The sequence below is a fragment of the Dermochelys coriacea genome, chromosome 1 (genome assembly GCF_009764565.3).
Source record: "Dermochelys coriacea isolate rDerCor1 chromosome 1, rDerCor1.pri.v4, whole genome shotgun sequence".
NCBI classification, from domain to species: domain Eukaryota; kingdom Metazoa; phylum Chordata; order Testudines; family Dermochelyidae; genus Dermochelys; species Dermochelys coriacea.
Genome location: NC_050068.2, coordinates 193766374 through 193789952, shown reverse-complemented (window position 1 = coordinate 193789952; position 23579 = coordinate 193766374). Strand labels below are relative to the sequence as shown.

The following is a 23579-nucleotide window of genomic DNA, read 5'->3' as shown; positions in this document are numbered from 1 at the left end:
GAGGGAGGGGGCGTGTTATCAGTGTGGAAAGATGGGTCATTTAAAACGGGATTGCCCCAAGAAAAGAGGTCAGCCACAAAACAATGTACTTCCCTCCCCATTTCCTGGGACATGTAATCGATGTGAAAAATTCGGTCATAAAGCTACTGAGTGTCACTCCCGGTTTAAAAAAGATGGGACCCCTTTGTTGGGGTCGGGAAACGCCTCGCGGAGCGCCAGCCGGCATGGCGTGAGGACAAACAATACGCCGACTGCTTGGATGGCCTCCGCGGGGCAACTTCCGGCAGTGCCGGAGTTGATTTGGCCACCGCCGCTGACATCTCCCTAGAGAATGATAGGGTGACGCTCGTTCCATCAGTGGCATCTGGACCGTTGGGGCATGGGTTAAGCGCATTGTTAATAGGTAGATCATCCGCCTCCTTACAGGGGCTTTTTGTGCTTCCAGGGCTAATTGATGCTGATTATAGAGGGAACATTGGGATTATGGTACGAGCTATATGCCCGCCTATTACAATAATGGCCGGGACCAAAATTGCACAATTAATACCCTTTCGTGCGAATGTTCCTGTGAAGTCATCCCAGATAAGAGGCACTGGAGGTTTCGGGTCGTCCAGTCAGGTAGACCCCACACCACTAACAACAGCATTTGTTTTGTCAGTGGGACAAGATCGTCCCACTAGATTAGTTCAATTTAGGGGCCCAGATGGTGATTCTTTCGAGCATCAGGTCCTTATCGATACTGGGGCAGATGTGACGGTGTTGCCCCTGCAGGGTTGGCCGGTGACATGGCCACTTTGATCGGTAACTACACCTCTTCAGGGCATTGGCGGACAGCGTGAGCCCATGCTAAGTGAATTTTTTATTGACATTATTGATGCTGCCAATAATGCATTGAAGGGGTCAGTCCGCCCTTACCTTGTCGATACAACTATTTGGCTGTTGGGGAGGGATTGCTTGAGTCAATGGGGGGTGGTGATCAGCTCCCCCCCTTTCTAGTGGCGGCCACTGAGGGGCGGCCAACCCTGGCATTGGAATGGAAATCCGATGAGCCGATTTGGGTTGCTCAGTGGCCGCTGCCAACAGAAAAACTTGCCGCATTAACAGAACTAGTAGAGGAGTAAGTACGTCTTGACCATCTAGAACCCTCAGTTAGTCCATGGAATACACCTGTATTTACTATCCTAAAGAAATCAGGAAAATGGCGTTTGCTCCAAGATCTGTGTGCCATTAATGCTATTTAATGGTTTACCTGCCCCATCCATGCTCCCCTCGGGGTGGCCATTACTAATCATTGACCTGAAGGATTGTTATTTTACTATTCCATTACACCCGAGAGACAGAGAGCGCTTTGCTTTCTCTATTCCGATGGTAAATCGTGAAGCACCTTCCGTACGGTATCAGTGGAAGGTTTTGCCCCAAGGAATGAAAAATTCCCCTACCATCTGCCAGCTCTTCGTTGCATGGGCAATACGCCCAATCCGAGTGAAATATCCCCAATGGAAAATATATCATTACATGGATGATCTTTTATTTGCGGCACCCGTAGCTTTTGAACCCATGATTATAACACAGATCACCTCCACGTTAGCAGAAGCTGGTCTGTTTGTGGCCCCAGAAAAGGTTCAAACTAAAGCCCCTTTTTTGTATTTGGGACTTCGGATCACTGACTGCACCGTACGCCCCCAGCAGTTGAAAATCTCTCCTCATGTTCGCACACTGTATGATGCACAGAAACTGCTAGGTGAACTGCAATGGCTTCGCCCCCTTTGTGGCATCACTAATCAGGATAGAATTCCTCTTCTTCCCTTATTAGAAGGGGGGAGAGCCCCTGGAGATAAACGACAACTGTCGGTACTACAGAAGCAAGCATTACAACGAATAGGACAGAAGGTGGGGGAGGGTTATTCCGGGAGATATCGGGAAAACTTACCCTTCGTGGTAGCGGTCTTTAGCCTAGATGCAGTATTGGAAGCGCTATTATTTCAGTGGGATATAAGGGATAAAGACCCCCTAGTCGGTTTGGAATGGATATTTCCACCGTGTAAAAATGTGCGTACGGTAACTTCCAGAATTGAAGCAATAGCCATGCTAATAGTGCAAGCGCGGAAAAGAGTAACTGTAATGACAGGAATTGATCCGAATCAGATTTTGTTGCCATTTTCAAAAACGATGATTACACATCTGTTGATGTATGACACTGTGTTTGCTGTTGCCCTAGCAAATTATCAGGGACAATTGAGTTGTCATTACCCTCCCCACCACCTGTTTTCTTCCCCGTTGCAGTTGGAAAAACACCTTATGAGACAGGAGAATCCAGTGACAGGAATAACAGTATTTACCGATGCGGCGGGGCGAACAGGGAGAGCAGGGGTAGTCTGGTGGGATGGACATACTTGGGCCCATAAGAAGGTTATTAGCGAGGGGTCGGTACAGATATTAGAACTCCTAGCTATACTTTTGGCATTTGATCACTGGAACCAAGAATCGCTCAACGTGATGAGCGATTCTAAGTATGCCGTGGGGTTAGTAAACAGGTTGGAGAGAGCTATGCTGGGAAAGGTTCATAATCCAGCATTGCAACAGATACTCTTGCGCCTTTGGCATCGACTCAATGAAAGAAAGTATCCATATTTTGTAGGCCATATAAGGAGCCATACTGGCCTGCCTGGATACTTAAGCACAGGCAACGATCAGGCGGATGCACTGGTGGGATCCGTGGTAGTACCCAATCGGTTTGAGCAAGCTCGCCTGTCTCATGGATTTTTCCATCAATCAGCGAAAGCCCTAGCGCGACAATTCTCTCTACCTATATCCCAGACCCAAAGTATTGTAGCCTCTTGCTCAGAATGTAATAGGTTGACACCTACCTTTCCCGCCAGGGTTAATCCCCGAGATCTAGAGGCTTTAACATTATGGCAGTCAGATGTCACCCAATATAACCAATTCGGAAAGCAGAAATACATCCATGTGTCAGTAGACACCTTCTCTGGAGTTATCTGGGCTACACCCCACGTGTCCACGGGCAGTAAGGAAGTGATAAAACATTGGCAGGCATGTTTTGCTGCATTAGGGGTGCCCCGATCGATAAAAACAGATAATGGAGCTGGGTATGTGGCCAGGCGCACCGCAACCTTTTTACAAATGTGGAGGATAACACACAAAACAGGGGTGCCAGGCAATTCGACAGGCCAGGCCATTATTGAACGATCTCATGGTACTTTGAAAGGAATGTTGGATAAGCAGGCACAAACTGGACAGGATGCAGTAGTTCAGACACCAGCTGGGCGATTAGCTAAAGTGGTATATGTCCTTAATTGGTTGCAACCTAGTAGTGCTGATAACAATCATGTTCCAATGCAAAGACACCTAGGAAGTATTGGGATAGAACATGAGCAGAAGAAACCTAAGGTGAAATGGTTTGATTATGTCTCTCAACAATGGAAGGGGCCAGCACAATTGCTAACCTGGGGACGGGGTTATGCTTGTGTCTCCCTTGATGAAGGTCCTCGGTGGATACCTGCTAAGTGGGTGCGGCCGTGGCTACAGCAACCTCGCTCGCCCTTGCACCCGGCGCCTGGAGAACAAGATCCCGCGCTTGGAGGGGAAGCATCAGAGGAGGTTGTGCTTGTGGCCATATCCTGTTTATTTCCAGAATGAGGATGTGGATTATCGCTATTGTTATAGTGTTATTGCTTGGGTTACAGGGGGGACTCCTTGTACCCCTACGCGTGCGAATGACGTATAACCTATGGGAACGTCTAGCATTGATAGCCAATGTCACACACTTTTGTTTGTCTGATTCTGTGCAGCCGGGGAACTACTGGGCACTTGTCTTGTGCCCATATGTCATCATCCCAAAGAAATTGGCAGTCACACCATGCTTGCAGCTTATGCCAATCTGTCTTCACAGTATTCGAATATGGCAAATTGGGGCCCCGCCAATTACTCCTTGCCCCCTGGGGCCCTATCTTTACATACCCCGTACCCAGCCGGGGCAGATAATGTAACGTGTGCGCGAGTGGTTAATTGCACACGCGCAAAAGTACCCATGGGCTGCCAAACCGTAAGTGCCCCCCTTTTGAATTGTACTAATGCGGTTAATGTTTCTTTTAATTATGGACATATTATTTTGCCGTCTGGTTGGTTTTTTACCTGTGGCGAACGAACCTTTAGTTATTTTCCTGCCAATCTAAGTCATAATACCTTGTGCTGTCTTAGCCAAATGACCCTTTTGTTGCCCGGAAAGAATCAGCAGCGAAATCGGCGAAGCACGGCCCTGCAAAATACGTGTTCCGCCGATGTTACCTTATATTGTCACTCAGAATATTTGGCTTTGCTGAATGCCGTTGCAGGCATTCCTGGCTTTGCAACTTATTATACGGTGCAAACTTTGAATGCATTAGCTTGTTTTGCTGTTAAAGCGCTTAATGCTACATCACAGGCAATTGCTCTTTTAAGTATGGAACAACAGGAATTAAGAGATGCCATTTTAGATAATCGAGCTGCGATTGATTTTCTATTGCTTAAGCATCCCTGGTGTTGCTATTATGGAAACTGCTTTTAATTTAGAGAAATTAGTGTGTTGGAGTATTAAACAGTTTAATCTAATTTTTGAAATATTAACTGAGTTATTAATTGATGTAGATAGCATTTGCCATGCAGTTTTATATAATAGTGCTGCGAGTGAATTTTTGTTATTAGCACATGGGCACGGCTGTGAAGATTTTGAGGGTATGTGTTGTGTTAATTTGTCAGATCATTCTCACTGTTCACGAATTATTTGCAAAATTAGAACACAATATGGATAACATCATTACAGCACACTCTTATTAATTGGTATCTGTATTGGTATAATTTGTTTGTGTGGTCCATATATAGTTCAATGTATGCGTTGGGGAATGTCACGGATGATTCAAGCTGCTTTTAAACAAAAAGGGGGAGATGTGGGAAATGCTGAGTATCAGATGTTTTAGAAATGTGTGCCAAGTAATGGAAAGGAACAGTACAAGAGGCGGGGCTGCGGGTAACAAGAGATAAAGGACAAGGCCAGAAGATTTTGGCTGGACTGAGGACTAAACTTTGGCTGAACTAAGGACTAATGATATAAGCAGCACCTGAGAGTCTTTACTACCACAAGATAATGGAACCCAAAGATAAGAATGATGAGAACATTGGGTGATAAACAACAGAAAAGGAATAAACAAGTGCTGTATATATATTGCTGTGGGAAGGGAAATAAAGTGCTTCTTACCAGCAACTGTTTCAGTTGTCCTGTGAGCCAGCCTGCTAGCAGCAACAATGCTGTACACCGGATCATGCCGAAGACACTGAATCAAGTATTTGATGGGGCCCAGCAGGGCTTCAGAGCAGAAAGGAGCTCCAGGAGGATTACTGGCTAAGCCAGAATCGTTCCTGAGGCTTGGGGGAACAAATGCTGGGTTGTCCGCTCCACCACATGTACATCTCCCAGAGCACAACTCACAGATTCGTCAAGCTATGATGGCTGGGCCTTCTCTGTTGGTGCAACTAGGGCCATTAGCAGCACTAATCTGCAGCCATGCTCATGATCATAAGGAAAGGATTTTGGCTCCCCTATCAGAGCACCCAAAGTGGGGTCTCTTTGCACCTCTCCTGCACCCCTTGCTCACTACTCCAAGCCTAAACACAATCTGTCCCTAGACCCGACATTCATTTCAGATCCTGATTATTCTAATTACACATTTTCTACATTCTGTTCTATTTCATACAGCTGATGTTCATAACATGTTTGGGAAGAGGTGAGCTCTGCGTAAATGCTAAATATTAATGCTATTAATTATGCTCCTGCCCCCGAAGTTATAAAAATCCCTGGAACACGGATAAATTGTATCCCTTTCCAGAACAACTGCTGCAGCTTCACAGAAAGGTGCATTATTTGAGAATGGAAAACGCCGCCACCACCACATCTTAATTTTATTAGCTATAAGCATTGAATCTTTTGTGTTGGATAAATGAACCTCATGTGAAGGGACTGATTTAGCTTTAATGGTGCTTCTGCTTCCTGCATTGATCCATCAGTAGAATAAATGACATGGCTAATTGCTTTTTTTAAGAGCAGGCTTTCAAGCTGCCAAAGGCAGAACTCCATCGCTATCCTAGTGCTTTTAGGAAGGGTGTAGTGACTACTTGCTGGCTCAATAAGAATGCCTTTAAAGTAACATTGTGCTCTCATTGTTATGCAGGTTTGGGCAGCTGTCTGCACTGATCAGATGGTGATGTTGAGCCACATATCACCCTTGAAATATCAATGAGAATTTCACATCTAGACCAAAGGGCAAAAATAGGGCCCTAATTTTCATTTGTGAAGACACACAAAAAAACTAAACACAACCCACCTATAAACAACAGCTATATTTTCTAGTTACTTAGAATACGGATATTTTGTTGGCCCAAAGTGAGACACACTCATTTTTCCTTTGTTTAAATGAAAACATCCTCACCAACATCCTTTCACCAAGATGTTGAGCTTTGTTTGTGGTGATAGGTTTCAGAGGGGTAGCCGTGTTAGTCTGTATCAGCAAAAAGAACGATGAGTACTTGTGGCACTTTAGAGACTAACAAATGTATTTGAGCATAAGCTTTCGTGGGCTAAAACCCACTTCATCAGATGCATGTAGTGGAAAATACAGTAGGAAGAGACACACGCACAGAACTTGAAAAAAAATGGGTGTTGCCAAACCCACTACAATGAGAGTGATCAGTTAAGGTGAGCTATTATCAACAGGAAAAAAAAAACCCTTTTGTAGTAATAATCAGGATGGCCCATTTCCAACAGTTGATAAGAAGGTGTGAATAACAGTAGGGGGAAAATTAGCATGGGGAAATAGTTTTATTTTGTGTAATGACCCATCCACTCCCAGTCTTTATTCAAGCCTAATTTAATGGTGTCCAGTTTTCAAATTAATTCCAATTCAGCAGTTTCTCATTGGAGTCTGTTTTTGAAGTTTTTTTGTTGTAGTATTGCCTCTTTTAGGTCTGTAATTGAGTGACCAGGGAGATTGAAATGGTTCTCCAACTGGTTTTTGAATGTTATAATTCTTGACGTCTGATTTGTGTCCATTTATTCTTTTACGTAGAGACTGTGGTGTTTATCTCACTCATCCAGCCTTCCAACAGAAGTTACTGAGACCACCGAACCTTGTTTCATGGAGGTTTTCTCCATCACCCTTTGTTCATAAATGCAAGCTGGTTAATGTCAGCACAACACGGGGGAGGGAAGGTTTGCGGGAGAAAAAGGGGTGTGAGCACACCCACCCATCCCCTTTATGCAGTACAGCACATTCAACCCAAAAAGGATCTCAATGTGCTTTGCAGACTGCATAGAATGTGATTACTTTATCCACCAGTGAGATATAGACTTTTGAGGCATCATATGCAGCAGCAGCAGCACTATATAGAAGTGGATTCAGGAGGGAAAAAGAATGACAACTTTTCTAAATTAAGATGAAGGTGGGAAGATTTTGGTAGGCAGCAAAAGAAGTTGGAAATTGGTTTCCAGTGTGACTCAATAGATTTGTGTGCAGTTATTTGCACAGCTAAATTATAATACTTAGCATTTGTATGGTGCTTTTCATCCATAAAACTACTCTGCAAGAATGATGATCCTTATCTGAATTTTTACAAATGGGAAAACTGAGGCACAGCATAGGTAAGCAACTTGACAAAGAATCCCATAGCAGACATTCTGACCGAGTCATGTGACCAAACCACTGGATCATGCAAATATTATTAAACTGACAAGGTCACTTTTATGCTATCCTAATGATTGTGAAGGACACTGAATCATGAACATACTCATTGGCTGTATTTAATGCTACTGTCACGCCAGTAAAATCATTGGAATTATACCAGGGATGTACATGGTGCATACTCAGTATACAATTAACATTACATTATAGTGTACTTAAGAACGGGTAGTTATTTACTAAAGGGCAAGGCTTCTTTCATCACCTCTGCCATCAATTCCACTTTCCACCTCAAGTCCAACTTAGAGAAGGGGCATCTCTACCGCTATGTTGGTTTACTCCTGCATTTACTCCCTGCATTTCTCTTTCACACCCCCTAATTGGACATTGAACATTTTTGCCGATCAAGTTGCTTGATTCCAATCTCAATTACGATGACGTATATCAGGAATAGCTACTGAGGTAAATAGAGTTAGTCTGCATTTATGATGGTGAACAGAGAGCAGTGTCCAGCCTCATGCGTATTAAGGGAAAGTAGTGGTAAATAAGGGTGATCACATTTAAGAAAAAACACCATAAAACCAAGTATTGTGTTTAATTTAGATGTAGCTGCTAAACAGTGCTTTGGGTGTTCTGAAATTTCAAAGGGGATGTGTGTTGGCCTTCTTTATGTTTTTTGAATGAGCATCCAAAAAAGGATAAAGAACTTGAGAACAAGGTATATGCAAACCACAGAGGAGCACTCATGGAACAATCATAGTAAAAAGGAAGGGGTCATGCATCCACACACTCATTTAGGGCTCAACTATGACTTTGCCACTAGCACAAAGTAATAGCAGTATATAGCTGGGATGCCCCAGGATTAGGCTATGACTGTCTCAGTCCAGTCCTTGCTTCTCCCATTGCTCCATGGAAGGAGTAATCTGTACTAGTCCTATACCTGACACACATTACTTCCTCCTCTGCAACAGCGAGACTGTGCAGGCCAGCATGTTGGGGGGTGGAGCCAAGGCTCTACCACAACCCACCCCTCTGAATGGAGGAAGTAGCAGCAACCTGCATAAGGTGCTCCTCTCCCCACCAGCCAAAAGCTACTACTAGCTACACTGTACTATATGGGCGTGTAGCCAGGGTAATATTATGTCCTTATAGAAATAAACTAGGGGAAGTACTTATTTCAAGAATGAGTGCATTAGGAATATGCATCTGATCAAGAAATCAAGGTCACAGGTTAAACTACTAAAAATGTAGAGAAAAATAACTTTTCCAATGACGTATTGCATAACGTTCAACCCTTAATCTAGGAAGGCACATCAAATTCAGAATTCCCCAAATTGTGACTGAATCTGTGTGTAGTCAGTCTCTCAGAAATATCACCAATATGTTTCTTGAATTAAATAAACGTTAGCACTTTTCATCCACAGATCTCAACCACAATTGTAAGGAGATTTAACCATTTGTTATCACAGTTTTACAGATAAATGTTACTGATGCATAGAGAAGTTACAAGAACAATGCACGGTCTCACACAGCAAATCAATGGCAGAGCTGGGAATAGAAGCAAGGTCTTATGCATTTTTCAGGTGCACTTGCCAGTAGATGATACTACCATGCTTATCGAAGTGAGGACATGTAGGTCCTGATGGAGTCATGACACTAACAACTGCCTTGCAAAGAGCTGAGATTTTGATTTATAACAGCCCTTCTAATCTCATCAAAACCTCCTCAGAAGAGTCTATCCATCATCCCCAATTGTGTCAAACATGGAGGTTATTTTGTTCTATACATAAAATTCAAATAGGGACTGGGAGGGGACCAAACAACTTACTTTCACTTGCAGCCAGAATCAGATTTGATCCAGGTCTCTAGCAAGGGTAGTGTTGTATTATTCCAATGTCAGCAATTAAATACTAATGTTAATCATATGTAAATGGAAAAAATAGCAGACATTTTAAAATTCCTTTCAAAGCCTTCCAAAAGTAATTTTCTTTCATCACACAATATCTAATCAAGACTTGAAGATTATAGGCTGTGTCAATAGATTTTTATATGACTTAACATACTACAGTGCAGTAGAAGAGACAAGTTAGTTAATGAGAATTTATTAATGTATTTATAAAAGACTTGCAATAAGTTTGAAAGCCTTTAAGTCAAAAAATACAACATGGCTTCATTTATAGAGCCTAAAGTGCTATGTCACATCTGCAACACCCTAAAATGCATGAAAAGCATATTGTAAAAAAAACAAGTTATAAAAAAATTGATTTGTCTGAAATACAAGTAAATTCCAAGCAACTTTAATAGGCACCTATTGTAGTTCCAGGAATCATAGTTGCATGCATATCTCTAGTCATATTTGACTTCTCCTTCAGCTTTGACTGGAGTAACGTGTGTTCTACTACACCAATCCGTATGTCCATCTGAATTGTTTCCTGCTTCAGTTTGGTTAAGGCCTGCTTAATTTTTACTAAAGGAGCTGTTTTTTTTTTTAAAAAAAAGAGCAAACAGTACGTGCGTTAGTCTCCTGTACATGAAAAGCATTACTTTTCCTATAATTCACTCCCTTTGCTAACTGGAGAACGAACAAAAGGATGTTACATTCTGGAGACACGATTTTGTTGAGACATTTTTAACACACAAGACATATTAAAAATAGAAATAAGCAGTGATAATTTTGCTGCCTTCTTGACATGTTGGATCCAAGAATGTGCATAAAAATGAGAATAGGTTTTCCAATTTCATATTTTTTTTGCACAGCAATAAGGCTCACCCGTCTACCTGAGGTGGAGTTTGGTGGAACAGGGAACAATGAAGACACTGTCAGCAACTGGCAGTGGAAGATCTCAGCTAGGAGAGGTTAAGGCAGTGTTCTACATACCCCATTCCTTTTCCTTCCACCCCCTTTCACCTCTGCAAAGCAGATGCTGCTTCTTCACCCCTCCACACCACTCTTCGTGGAGCAAGGCATGTGGGGAAGGGCAGGGAGCAGCACAAGCTGCAGGTTCCAGGCTCTGGAGCTTGTTCTACCCATCAGCACTGTCACTGGGCAGGAAGGGTGGTATGAGGCCAAGTGATTAACTATGTATGGTGAGGGGAGGGTGTATACAGTTTGCTTCCACGGTGAGATAGCTATTGCAGGTGGTTTATCCCAGTTAGGCACCAGTAATTAAATAAAGTTGCAGCCCCATGTTTAACTCTATTAGGGTGTCTGTCTGACTCTCTCCATGTCTGCATCACAATTCCTTTTACATTTGAAATAGAGCAGGTTTATCAGCCACAAGAGACTTTAAGACAGCAAAACATTTAGGCTTTTATGACTTTTAGAATTAATTTAAAATAGAAACAGTACAACCATTACAAATACTAGATTGAATTTTTCTGCTGGCTATAGGCCCAAACCTGTGAACACTTGCCACCAAACACAATGCTTACTGCCATAAGCAATCTGATGGTAGTAAGTGTTTGCAGCATCAGGCCCTACATCACCAGCAGTGGGTTAGTTATTTAGTTATTCAAATTAGAAAACCCATGAATTTTCTGAGATTTTTATGGTAAAATTCTCAAAAACCAAAATTTTGGAACCCAATGGGATTTAGACTCCTAAATGCCTAAGTCACTCTTGAAAGCAGGTCTTAGACTCCTAAATCACTTAGGCTCCTTTGAAAATTTTACCCCGATGTTTTCGCTTATTTACTAACTCATTCCTGCTTTTGTTTTGTTTATTTCTCATGTACCAGATTATTTTTCCCATAACCTAGGCCTGAATGTGCACTTGTTTCTCCGGGAATGGGAGTTTTTTTTCCTGAGGAAGGCATGTACGTACCTCCATCAGTCATACTGCTTCCCTTCTCTTCCATTTCCTGCTTTACTTTTTCTAACACTTCAGTAATCTGAAATTGATATTAAGTGTATTATTTTTGAACTTCAATTAAAAAAATTCTGAATAACTACATTAATTTTACAAAAATGACTAATCTGTGCTCAGCACTGTAAATAGAGAAACAATATTTCTCAACGCCAAACTACTAATCCCAAACTGGATTTTTAATGTGAAAAAAAGAACAATACAAGTCATGCAACATGAATAACATTTTGGCAGTGGCCTGGGTTTACTGTTTTGAAGAGTCTCTCATCATACAATAATAATAATAATAAAAGTGATGCACCTCAATAACTGATGGAAGAAGAACCACTATTCTCTTAGGCCTGGTCTACACTAGTGGGGAAGGGAGGGAAAATCAATCTAAGATACGCAACTTCAGCTACGAGAATAGTGTAGCTACGAGAATAGCATAGCTGAAGTCGACGTACTTAGATCTACTTATCGCGGCGTCTTCACGGCGGTGAGTCGACTGCTGTCGCTCCCCTGTCGACTCCGCTTGTACCTCTCGTGGCGGTGGAGTACAGAAGTTGACGGGAGAGCGCTCGGGGATCCAATTATCGAGTCTAGACTAGACAGGATAAATCGACCCCCGATAGATCAATCGCTACCTGCCGATCCGGAGGGTAGCGTAGACCTGGCCTTAGAGAATGGTTGATGGAATAGCACTCCTGTTTGCATTACAACAGATTAAGGATCGCGTTTTCTGAGCTAGAAGGTGGTTTGCCAGGTGATGGTGGTTACTACAAAAAACAGGTTGGTTAAGGAATCCAGAGGGATGGTACCAGAATAAAAAGATAGACAATGAAAAGTTCTTGGGATGTGTACATAAAGTTCATTGGGATGTCTGTGTATAGGAGTAAGAAAAACTTCAGCACTGATACTGAATATTGAAAGGTCTGCATGTACAGTAGTATTGTGTCTATAGCATGGATCGTGAAAAGGGAGCAATCCGGTTTGCTAATAAAGCACTTTGACCATAATATGGAAATGAATGGGTTGGAACCACTAAGCCACCTTTACCTCCCTATTTCAATATGTTCAGAGAGAGAAAGACATTTACACCTAGGGTGTATAGGTATGTCCCAATGGGCCAAGTTCTGATCACAGCTATACCAGCAAAAATCTATAGTAGCACCAAATGTATCTGGCTTTACTCTAGATATGCACCAGTGTAGCCGAGATTAAAATTGTGTCCAATATCCACGCATTCAGTCATGCATTATTCTTTATTAGTCACACATTAACTACTAAAGCACAAAAACATTATAAAGACTTCAAGTTCATATGGTGTTCTGTTTTTAAAAATTACTTCTGCTTTTAGGATGGAGCAGTATTAAATCAAGGTTAAATATAATTATACAATTAACTATTATTACTTTAAAACAGGCATAATTCTGCAGAGGTCCTACACTTCAGAAGACAGATTTGTACTATGAGAGAGACAAGGTGGGTGAAGTAATACTTTTTATTAGACCAATCTGTGTTAGTGAAAGAGAGTTGCTTTCAAGCTCCACAACTTTTAGCTTGAAAGCATGTCTCTTTCACCAAGAAAAGCTGGACCAATAGAAGATATTACCTCATCCACCTTGTGTCTCTAACATTAAAAAAAAATAAATGTTGTGATAATGGTTTCTGGTGTATTCTAGCCGTGTGCTGAAATAGGGCTATTACAGAAGTTTAGTCTTCTAGTGGATAAGGTTTTTGTAACCTAAATAGTAAAGTTAGTAAGTGAATGAAATTTCCATAAAGTTATTTGATTTGGAGTGTTGAAACAAAAGACTGACATTTGCAATAAAAACAAAATTGATATTTTGAAACAAAGCGTTTTGATTTTCCACATCAAACATTTTCATAGAATCATGAAAATCATAGAATATCAGGGTTGAAAGGGACCTCAGGAGGTCATCTAGTCCAACCCCCTGCTCAAAGCAGGACCAATCCCCAACTAAATCATCCCAGCCAGGGCTTTGTCAAGCCTGACCTTAAAAATCTCTAAGGAAGGAGATTCCACTATGTCCCTAGGTAACGCATTTCATGCTTCACCATCCTCCTAGTGAAAAAGTTTTTCCTAATATCCAACCTAAACCTCCCCCACTGCAACTTGAGACTATTACTCCTTGTTCTGTCATCTGCTACCACTGAGAACAGTCTAGATCCATCCTCTTTGGAACCCCCTTTCAGGTAGTTGAAAGCAGCTATCATATCCCCTCTCATTCTTCTCTTCTGTGGACTAAACAATCCCAGTTCCCTCAGCCTCTCCTCATAAGTCATGTGTTCCAGACCCCTGATCATTTTTGTTGCCCTCCGCTGGATGCTTTCCAATTTTTCCACATCCTTCTTGTAGTGTGGGGCCCAAAACTGGACACGGTACTCCAGATGAGGTCTCACCAATGTCGAATAAAGGGGAACGATTATGTCCCTCGATCTGCTGGCAATGCCCCTACTTATACAGCCCAAAATGCCATTAGCCTTCTTAGCAATGAGGGCACACTGTTGACTCATATCCAGCTTCTTGTCCATTGTAACCCCTAGGTCCTTTTCTGCAGAACTGCTGCCTCGCCATTCAGTCCCTAGTCTGTAGCGGTGCATGGAATTCTTCCGTCCTAAGTGCAGGACTCTGCACTTGTCCTGCTTAAACCTCATCAGATTTCTTTTGGCCCAATCCTCTAATTTGTCTAGGTCCCTCTGTATCCTATCCCTACCTTCCAGCGTATCTACCACTCCTCCCAGTTTAGTGTCAGCTGCAAACTTGCTGAAGGTGCAGTCCACACCATCCTCCAGATCATTAATGAAGATATTGAACAAAATCCAGGACCGACCCTTGGGGCATTCCGCTTGATACCGGTTTTAAAATACTTGGTTTCAAAATATTCAGATAAATCAAAAAATATCATTGAAATTGACATTTTCTATCAGAAAAATTCAAGAAAAAACTAGGTCTTCTGACAAAAACTTTTTTTATTGGAGATTTTTTGGCCCACTGTACCAAATATTAACTTTTTAAATAAATTTAAATAATAAAATTTAGGATTTTCTCATCTTCAAAGCACTTTACAAACATTGACTGATTAATCCTCAATAGCCCTAATGAGACAGGTAAAATCCATATTTTATTTTATATATTTATATGTTATTCTCCTTAGAGATGAGGAAAACTACGAGGGAAATCTTTAGTAGCTTGCCCACCTCACTGATAGAATCAGTAGCAGAGCTGGGATTAAAATTTTGGAACCTCTCTCTCAATCCTGGGCTCACAGTTCTAAACCACTTTCACAAAATGAACAACTTCTAAACATTGATATGAAAGTACTTCATATGAATAAGTTTATTTCATACAATGGTAAACCCCAGTGCCAAATGACTATGCACAGTGGACTATTTTAAAAGTTAGAAAACGATGCATGAAAGATTGAAGCTCTTTTGAGAACTAAGACCATAACATAAATTATGTGAAAATATATTCTACCTCAGAAAGAGTTCGAGTCCTTTCTGTTACTCCTCCACTTCCCTGCTGGTATTTCTCTTTGGCCTGGAAGAGAGAACACTTTCTATATTATTGACAAAACAGAAGCAAACATACTGATTAGAGAATTTATTATAATACTTGCTCTTTTAGATCCTAATTCTGGAAATCCTCATTCATGCATGCAGTGCCAATGAAATCAATGGCGTGTGAGGGACAGTTTGCAAGATCAGGCCCTTATGTCTATCATTCAAGAATCTCAAAGCACCTTAACAAATGGCAATTAAAGATCACAACACTCATGTGAGGGAAGTAAGTTTTATTAGTTATTAACAGGTGAGTAAACAGAAGTACAGAGAGTGCAAGTGCCTTATCCAAAACCACAGTGAGTTTGTCAGAATTGGGATGGAACTCAGCAGTCCTGAACCCCAGGCCCTCTTTCTCAAAAGAGGAAATTAACCTGTCACCATTCTGGGTTTAACTGCATCTCTACCACACCCATGTGCTGGATTGGGCCCCATAGGCAAGTTCACACAAACCACCCAGGGGGAGGCAGGGATGAGGAGGAGGAGTTCTCTCATAATTTGAAGCCCTGTAGTTAGGGTACTCACCTGGAATGTGGGAGACCCTCAGTTTGAGTCCCATCTCTGCCTGAGGGGGAGAAGTGGTTTTAACAGGTGAGTGCCCTAACTATTGCACTATGGGATGTGTGGATGCCTCTCCTTTTGAAACTGTTGCTTTGGGTACAAATAATTAAAGAATCATTTGGGCTAGAGAAAGAGAGGGAATACACATAACAATGACAGCATAAACATAATAATGACTCTGTAGCCTGGTGGTGAGAGTACTGACTTGAGATGTGGGAGAGCCAGGCTTCAATCCACCTGCTCTGGTTACTCTAATCATTGATTGAAAGATTGAGAGCCCCCCACCAGATTAGCCCAGAGCCTCATGGTCAGGGCACTCACCTAAGAGCTAGCAGATTCCTGTTTAAATCCCTTCTCCCCGCTCCTCAGATGGAGGGAAGGGGTCTTGAACAGGGGGCCTCCTACATCCTAGGTGAGTACCCTAACCACTGAGCTAAAATTTATGAGGGAAATTCTAGTCCTCCCCTGGCTTCTTGCTAAAATGGCACAGGTGCCTAACTCTAGAAGATGGAGAATCATTAGGCACCTCTCTGTAACTTGGATTTGGGTGCCTATATTTATACGATGGGTAGAGCTTAGCACACATCAGCATCTACCATTAGTTAACATACTAGTTTTTATGGTTCACAGTCTAAGATGACCCCTTTCCCCCAGTCATTGCATAGGAACTCAGGCTTTGTTATCACAGTGATTTTCTAGGTGCCTAAAAGTTAGATGTGATGCTCAGAATCACCACGTCCAACTCCTTTTGTGCATCCAGGCCTTTGTCTTCTACCTACAGTCAGAGGGAGAAAGTATATGTAGACTCTGCAGGCTGCACTTGATCCTTGGGCCATACTGTAGACAACTCAGCCCGATAAAAAAGCAACAGCAATGGGTCAGTGCATTACCTCACTCAGATGGGCTTGTGCTGTACGATATTCCTGAACCAAATGCTCCAACTGATTGTTGAGGTACTTTTCTCGACTGTTGACCTTTTCAAGGGTCCTACTGATTTCATTATGAAGTTTGTCAAGGTAACCCTAGAAAACGATATTCTGTGGGTAAGATTATATTTTGTATGTAATGTATAAACACTTAAAACTCCTCTAATTCAGAAAGGATATTGAACCATAGGAGTCTGAGATGGAAAAGAATTACTAAGACACTTGGCCTATGGCCAATGCAGAACTGCACCTATGATAAGGTTTTATAGTATTTAGTTTAGCCCAGATTCAAATTTCTCAAGAAACGGTGCTTCTACCATTTCCCCTAAGATTATTCTAGTCTAATAAGTCTCGCTGTCAGAAAGTTATTTTGACTACAGTATTTAGCTAATTTTTCCTTTTTAAAATTCCCTCTGATTATTAAGTACCCACCACAGTATAGTCTTTAATAATTCCTCTCCATTTTCAGGATGTACGCACTTCAAATACTTGTAGTCAGCTACGTCCCCCATTACTTATCCTTGGACAAATTATACAACTTTACAATAATTTGTCCTTTGTCAATCCTGCCAGCCCTCAATCATATTTGTTGCATTACTCCATAGTGCTGTAAAACAATCCCAAGAAAGCTGAATCAAACAATTAATATACATCAAAGGGTATGTCTAACAGTACGAAATTAGGTCGAATTTATAGGAAGCAATTTTATACAGTCTATTGTGTGTCCCCTCATTAAGTGCATTAAGTCGGTGGAGTGCATCCACAGTACCGTGCCTAGCATTAACTTTCAGAGCGTTGCACTGTGGGTAACTATCCCACAGTTCCTGCAGTCTCCACTGCCCATTGGAATTCTGGGTTAAGCTCCCAATGCCTGATGGGCAAAAACATTGTCGCGGGTGGTTTCGGGTACATGTCGTCAGTTGCCCCTCCCTCCGTGAAAGCAACAGCAGACAATTGTTTTGTGCCTTTTTTCCATACGGACATCGTACTGCTTTAAGCAGATGGTGCAGTAGGACTGCTAACCGCCACCATCGAACCACTGCTTCCGCAGCAACTCTGCTCTCCTGCTTTCATGAATCCACCTTGCAGGTCTTCTTGTTGTTCTCTATAAATATCTATTCTCGTGGCATCAGTCATCAGCCACCGCTTCTGCTGCAACTCCGCTCTCCTGCAGATGCCATACCACGGCAAGCATGGAGCCCGCTCAGATCACCGCGGCAGTTATGAGCATTGTAAACACCTCGCACATTATCCTGCAGTATGTTCAGAACCAGAACCTGCAAAAGCAGATGAGGCGGCAACGGCAGCGTGGTGATGAGAGTGATGAGGACATGGACACAGACTTCTCTCAAAGTACGGGCCCCGGGCAAATTGGACATCCTGGTGGCAATGGGGCAAGCTCATGCCATGGAATGCTGATTCTGGGCCTGGGAAACAAGCACAGACTGGTGGGACTGCATAGTGTTGCAAGTATGGGATGATTCCCAGTGGCTGCAAAACTTTTGCACGCGTAAGGGCACTTTACTGAACTGAAGCGCAAGAATACCAAGATGAGAGCAGCCCTCACAGTTCACAAGCAAGTGGCGATAGCCCTCTAGAAGCTTGCAATGCCAGACAGCTACCAGTCAGTCGGGAATCAATTTGGAGTGGGCAAATCCACTGTGGGAGCTGCTGTGATCCAAGCAGCCAACACAATCACTGAGCTGCTGCTATCAAGGGTAGTGACTCTGGGAAATGTGCAGGTCACAGTGGATGGCTTTGCTGTAGTGGGATTCCCTAACTGTGGTGAGGCGATAGACGGAACACATATCCCTATCTTGGGACCGGAGCACCAAGGCAGCCAGTACATAAACCGAAAGGGGTACTTTTCAATGGTGCTGCAAGCACTGGTGGATCACAAGGGACGTTTCACCAACTTCAGTATGGGATGGCCGAGAAAGGTACATGATGCTCGCATCTTCAGGAACTCTGGTCTGTTTCAACAGCTGCAGCAAGGGACTTTCTTCCCGGACCAGAAAATAACCACTGGGGATGTTGAAATGCCTACAGTTATCCTTGGGGACCCAGCCTACCCCTTAATGCCACGGCTCATGAAGCCATACACAGGCACACTGGATAGTAGTCAGGAGCTATTCACCTATAGGCTGAGCAAGTGCAGAACGGTGGTAGAATGTGCATTTGGACATTTAAAAGCGTGCTGGCACAGTTTACTGATTCAGTTAGACCACAGCGAAACCAATATTCCCATTGTTATTACTGCTTGCTGTGTGCTCCACAATATAGATTCATAGATACTAAGGTCAGAAGGGACCATTCTGATCATCTAGTCCGACCTCCTGCACAGCGCAGGCCACAGAATCTCACCCACCCACCCCTATGAAAAACCTCACCCATGTCTGAGCTATTGAAGTCCTTAAATCATGGTTTAAAGACTTCAAGGAGCAGAGAAGCCTCCCTCAAATCAACCATGCCCCATGCTACATAGGAAGGCGAAAAACCTCCAGGGCCTCTCCAATCTGCCCTGGAGGAAAATTCCTTCCCGACCCCAAATATGGCGATCAGCTAAACCCTGAGCATATGGGCAAGATTCACCAGCCAGATACTACAGAAAATTCTTTCCTGGGTAACTCAGATCCCATCCATCTAATATCCCATCTCAGGGGATTTGGCCTATTTACCCTGAATATTTAAAGATCAATTACTTACCAAAATCCCATTATCCCATCATACCATCTCCTCCATAAACTTATCAAGTAGAATTTTAAAACCAGATAAATCTTTTGCCCCCACTGTTTCCCTTGGAAGGCTATTCCAAAACTTCACTCCTCTGATGGTTAAAAATCTTCATCTGATTTCAAGTCTAAACTTCCTGGTGGCCAGTTTATACCCATTTGTTCTTGTGTCCACATTGGTGCTGAGCTGAAATAATTCCTCTCCCTCTCCTGTATTTATCCCTCTGATATATTTATATAGAGAGCAATCATATCTCCCCTCAACCTTCTTTTAGTTAGGCTAAACAAGCCAAGCTCCTTGAGTCTCCTTTCATAAGACAAGTTTTCCATTCCTCGGATCATCCTAGTAGCCCTTCTCTGTACCTGCTCCAGTTTGAATTCATCCTTTTTAAACATGGGAGACCAGAACTGCATACAGTATTCTAGGTGAGGTCTCACCAGTGCCTTGTATAATGGAACTAAAACCTCCTTATCCCTACTGGAAATGCCTCTCCTGATGCATCCCAAAACCGCATTAGCTTTTTTCACAGCCATATCACATTGGTAGCTCATAGTCATCCTATGATCAACCAATACTCCAAGGTCCTTCTCCTCTTCCGTTACTTCTAACTGATGCGTCCCCAATTTATAATTAAAATTCTTGTTATTAATCCCTAAATGCATAACCTTACACTTCTCACTATTAAATTTCATCCTATTACTATTACTCAAGTTTACAAGGTCATCCAGATCCTCCTATATAATATCCCGATCCTTCTCCGAATTGGCAATACCTCCCAGCTTTGTATCATCTGCAAACTTTATTAGCACACTCCCACTTTTTGTGCCAAGGTCAGTAATAAAAAGATTAAACAAGATTGGTCCCAAAACCGATCCCTGAGGAACTCCACTGGTAACCTCCCTCCAACCTGACAGTTCGCCTTTCAGTAGGACCCGTTGCAGTCTCCCCTTTAACCAATTCCTTATCCACCTTTTGATGTTCATATTGATCCCCATCTTCTCCAATTTAACTAATAATTCCCCATGTGGCACGGTATCAAACGCCTTACTGAAATCTAGGTAAATTAGATCCTCTGCATTTCCTTTATCTAAAAAAATCTTACCTTTTCAAAAAAAGGAGATTAGGTTGGTTTGGCACGATCTACCTTTTGTAAAACCATGTTGTATTTTGTCCCATTTACCATTGACTTCAATGTCCTTAACTAATTTCTCCTTCAAAATTTTTTCCAGGACCTTGCATACTACAGATGTCAAACTAACTGGCCTGTAGTTACCCGGATCACTTTTTTTTCCTTTCTTAAAAATAGGAACTATATTAGCAATTCTCCAATCATTCAGTACTACTCCTGAGTTTACAGATTCATTAAAAATTCTTGCTAATGGGCTTGCAATTTCAGGTGCCAATTCCTTTAATATTCTTGGATGAAGATTATCTGGGCCCCCCGATTTAGTCCCATTAAACTGTTTCAGTTTCGCTTCTACCTCAGATATGGTAATATCTACCTCCGTATCCTCATTCCCATTTGTCATGCTACCATTATCCCCAAGATCCTCTTTAGCCTTATTAAAGACTGAGGCAAAGTATTTGTTTAGATATTGGGCCATGCCTAGATTATCTTTAACCTCCACTCCATCCTCAGTGTTAAGCGGCCCCACTTCTTTCTTAGTTTTCTTCTTATTTATATGGCTATAGAACCTTTTACTATTGGTTTTAATTCCCTTTGCAAGGTCCAACTCTACTCGACTTTTAGCTTGTCTCACTTTATCCCTACATGTTCTGACCTCCATTAGGTAGCTTTCCTTGCTGATCCCGCCCATCTTCCACTCCTGTATCCTTTCTGCTTCTTCTTAATCACCTCTCTAAGATGCTTGCTCATTCAGCTTGGTTTACAACTCCTTCCTATGAATTTTTTCCCCTTTCTTGGGATACAGGCTTCCGATAGCTTCTGCAGCTTTGATTTAAAGTAATCCCAGGCCTCCTCTACCTTTAGATTCATAAGTTCTTCAGTCCAATCCACTTCCCTAACTAATTTCCTTAATTTTTGAAAGTCAGCCCTTTTGAAATCAAAAAACCTAGTTGCAGATTGATTTTTGTTAATCCTTCCATTCAATTTGAACTGAATTAGCTCATGATCACTTGAGCCAAGATTATCCCCTACAACCATTTCTTCTATGAGGTCCTCGCTACTCACCAAAATTAAATCTAAAATGGCATCCCCTCTAGTCGGTTCAGCAACTACTTGATGAAGGAATCCAACAGCTATCGCATCTAGGAAAATCTGAGCCCTATTATTATTACTAGCACTGGTCCTCCAGTCTATATCTGGGAAGTTAAAGTCTCCCATGATCACGCAGTTTCCATTAGTATTTACTTTATTAAAGACATTAAAAAGGGCTCTATCCATATCCAAATTAGATCCCGGAGGTCTATAGCACACCCCAAGTACTATCGTAGGAGAGGCTTTACTAGTTTTCTTCCCCAATGGATATCACTCTCCTGAGAATAAACACAGAGAGATAAAGAACTGATGTTGCTTGAATACCAGCAAAACACCGGGACCATATGCTGTCATGCTTTGTTATGCAATGATTCCAGACTACGTGCTACTGGCCTGGCACGGTTAAGTGTCCTACCATGGAGGACGGAATAAGGCTGCCCTCCCCAGAAACCTTTTGCAAAGGCTTTGGGAGTATCTCCAGGAGAGCTTCATGGAGATGTCCCTGGAGGATTTCCGCTCCATCCCCAGACACGTTAACAGACTTTTACAGTAGCTGTACTGGCTGAAAACGCATCCCAAGTCTTCAGAGCAAATTAATCATTAAATACGCTTGCTTTTAAACCATGTATTATATTTACACTCACCAGAGGTGCCTTCTCCGCCTTCAAGGGCCGGGAGCCCACCTTGGGAGGGTTGGGAAGGTATTGGCTCCAGGATGATAAACAGTTCCTGGCTATCAAGGAGAACGGTTTTATCCTCATCTTCCTCATCCCCAAAATTCTCATTCCTGTTGCGTGAGACTCTTCCCTTGCAGGAGTCCACGTACAGGGGTGGGGTAGTGGTAGGGGCATCACCTAGAATTGCTTGCAGCTCATCATAGAAGCGAATTTTTGGTAGGCTTGCCTGAGCTCCTTAAGTTTCACACGGCACTGCTGCGGGTCCCTGTTATAACCTCTGTCCTTCATGCCCTTGGAGATTTTTTCAAATATTTTGGCATTTTGTCTTTTGGAACGGAGTTCTGATAGCACGGATTAGTCTCCTCATACAGCGATCAGATCCAGTACCTCCCGTTCGGTCCATGCTGGAGCTCTTTTGCGATTCTGGGACTGCATGGTCACCTCTGCTGATGGCCTTGCCACACTGGACAAACAGGAAATGAAATTCAAAGTTCCTGGTGCTTTTCCTGTGTATCTGGCTAGTGCATGAGTTGAAAGTGCTGTCCAGAGCGGTCACAATGGAACACTCTGAGATAGCTCCTGGAGGCCAATACCATCAAATTGCGTCCACACTAACCCAAATTCGACCCGGCGATGTTGATTTCAGTGCTAATCCCCTCGTCGGGGAGGAATACAGCAATCGATTTTAAGAGCCCTTTAAGTCAACAAAAATGGCTTCATTGTGTGGACGGGTGCAGGGTTAAATCGATCTAATGCTGCTAAATTCGACCTAAACTCGTAGTGTAGACCAGGGCAAAGAAGGCAGTTAAAAAAAATGCTGAGTGCTCTGAATGTACAAGACATACCCTAGTCTCTTTTAAAGCAGATTCGATTCCATCTTTGTGCTGATGCATTTGATCTATGTGGATTCTCCAATCCTAACAATACATCAGAAAGATAATAAAATGTCTAGATTATAAATTCAGATAACAGCATAAGCATGAAAGAGCTAAAGAGGCTTGTATGTGACTCAAAGCTATTGTTCTACCTGCCCATATCCATTGAGTACTGTTGCTGTGTGCAGTTGCACAGCTGCCATATTCCATCCCTTCAGGCAGCTGCTTTATGGTGAAGTAATTTATCAGACTCCTAAATGTCACACTGTGACATTCATGTCCAAAACCACATACTGAACATGTCTGAGGCCATACTCTCCGAAGTGTATTTGATCTTCATTAAAGTTCTTCTGCTACAAAACATTGTGATGGGGCCTTCCAGGCACAAATATTGAGACTATTGATTACAACTCCATGAGCTCTGCTAGGTCTC

At 42.4% G+C, this 23579-nt stretch overlaps 1 protein-coding gene across 7 annotated transcripts in view; it reads right to left on the bottom strand.

Annotated features, from left to right (window-relative positions):
- Positions 1-23579, bottom strand: part of IFT57 (intraflagellar transport 57) — a 45375-nt gene that overhangs the window by 5489 nt on the left and 16307 nt on the right. The window contains exons 7-12 of one of the 7 annotated variants that reach the window (XM_043510705.1): positions 23117-23188; positions 16608-16739; positions 15445-15507; positions 15074-15136; positions 11548-11614; positions 8305-10200 (exon numbers count right to left, since the gene is read on the bottom strand). In XM_043510705.1, coding sequence (XP_043366640.1) covers positions 10022-10200; positions 11548-11614; positions 15074-15136; positions 15445-15507; positions 16608-16739; positions 23117-23188 — 576 coding nt within the window. In that variant the 3' untranslated portion in view covers positions 8305-10021. The other 6 variants (XM_043510713.1, XM_038421321.2, XM_043510717.1 and 3 more) reach the window with 6 other exon arrangements.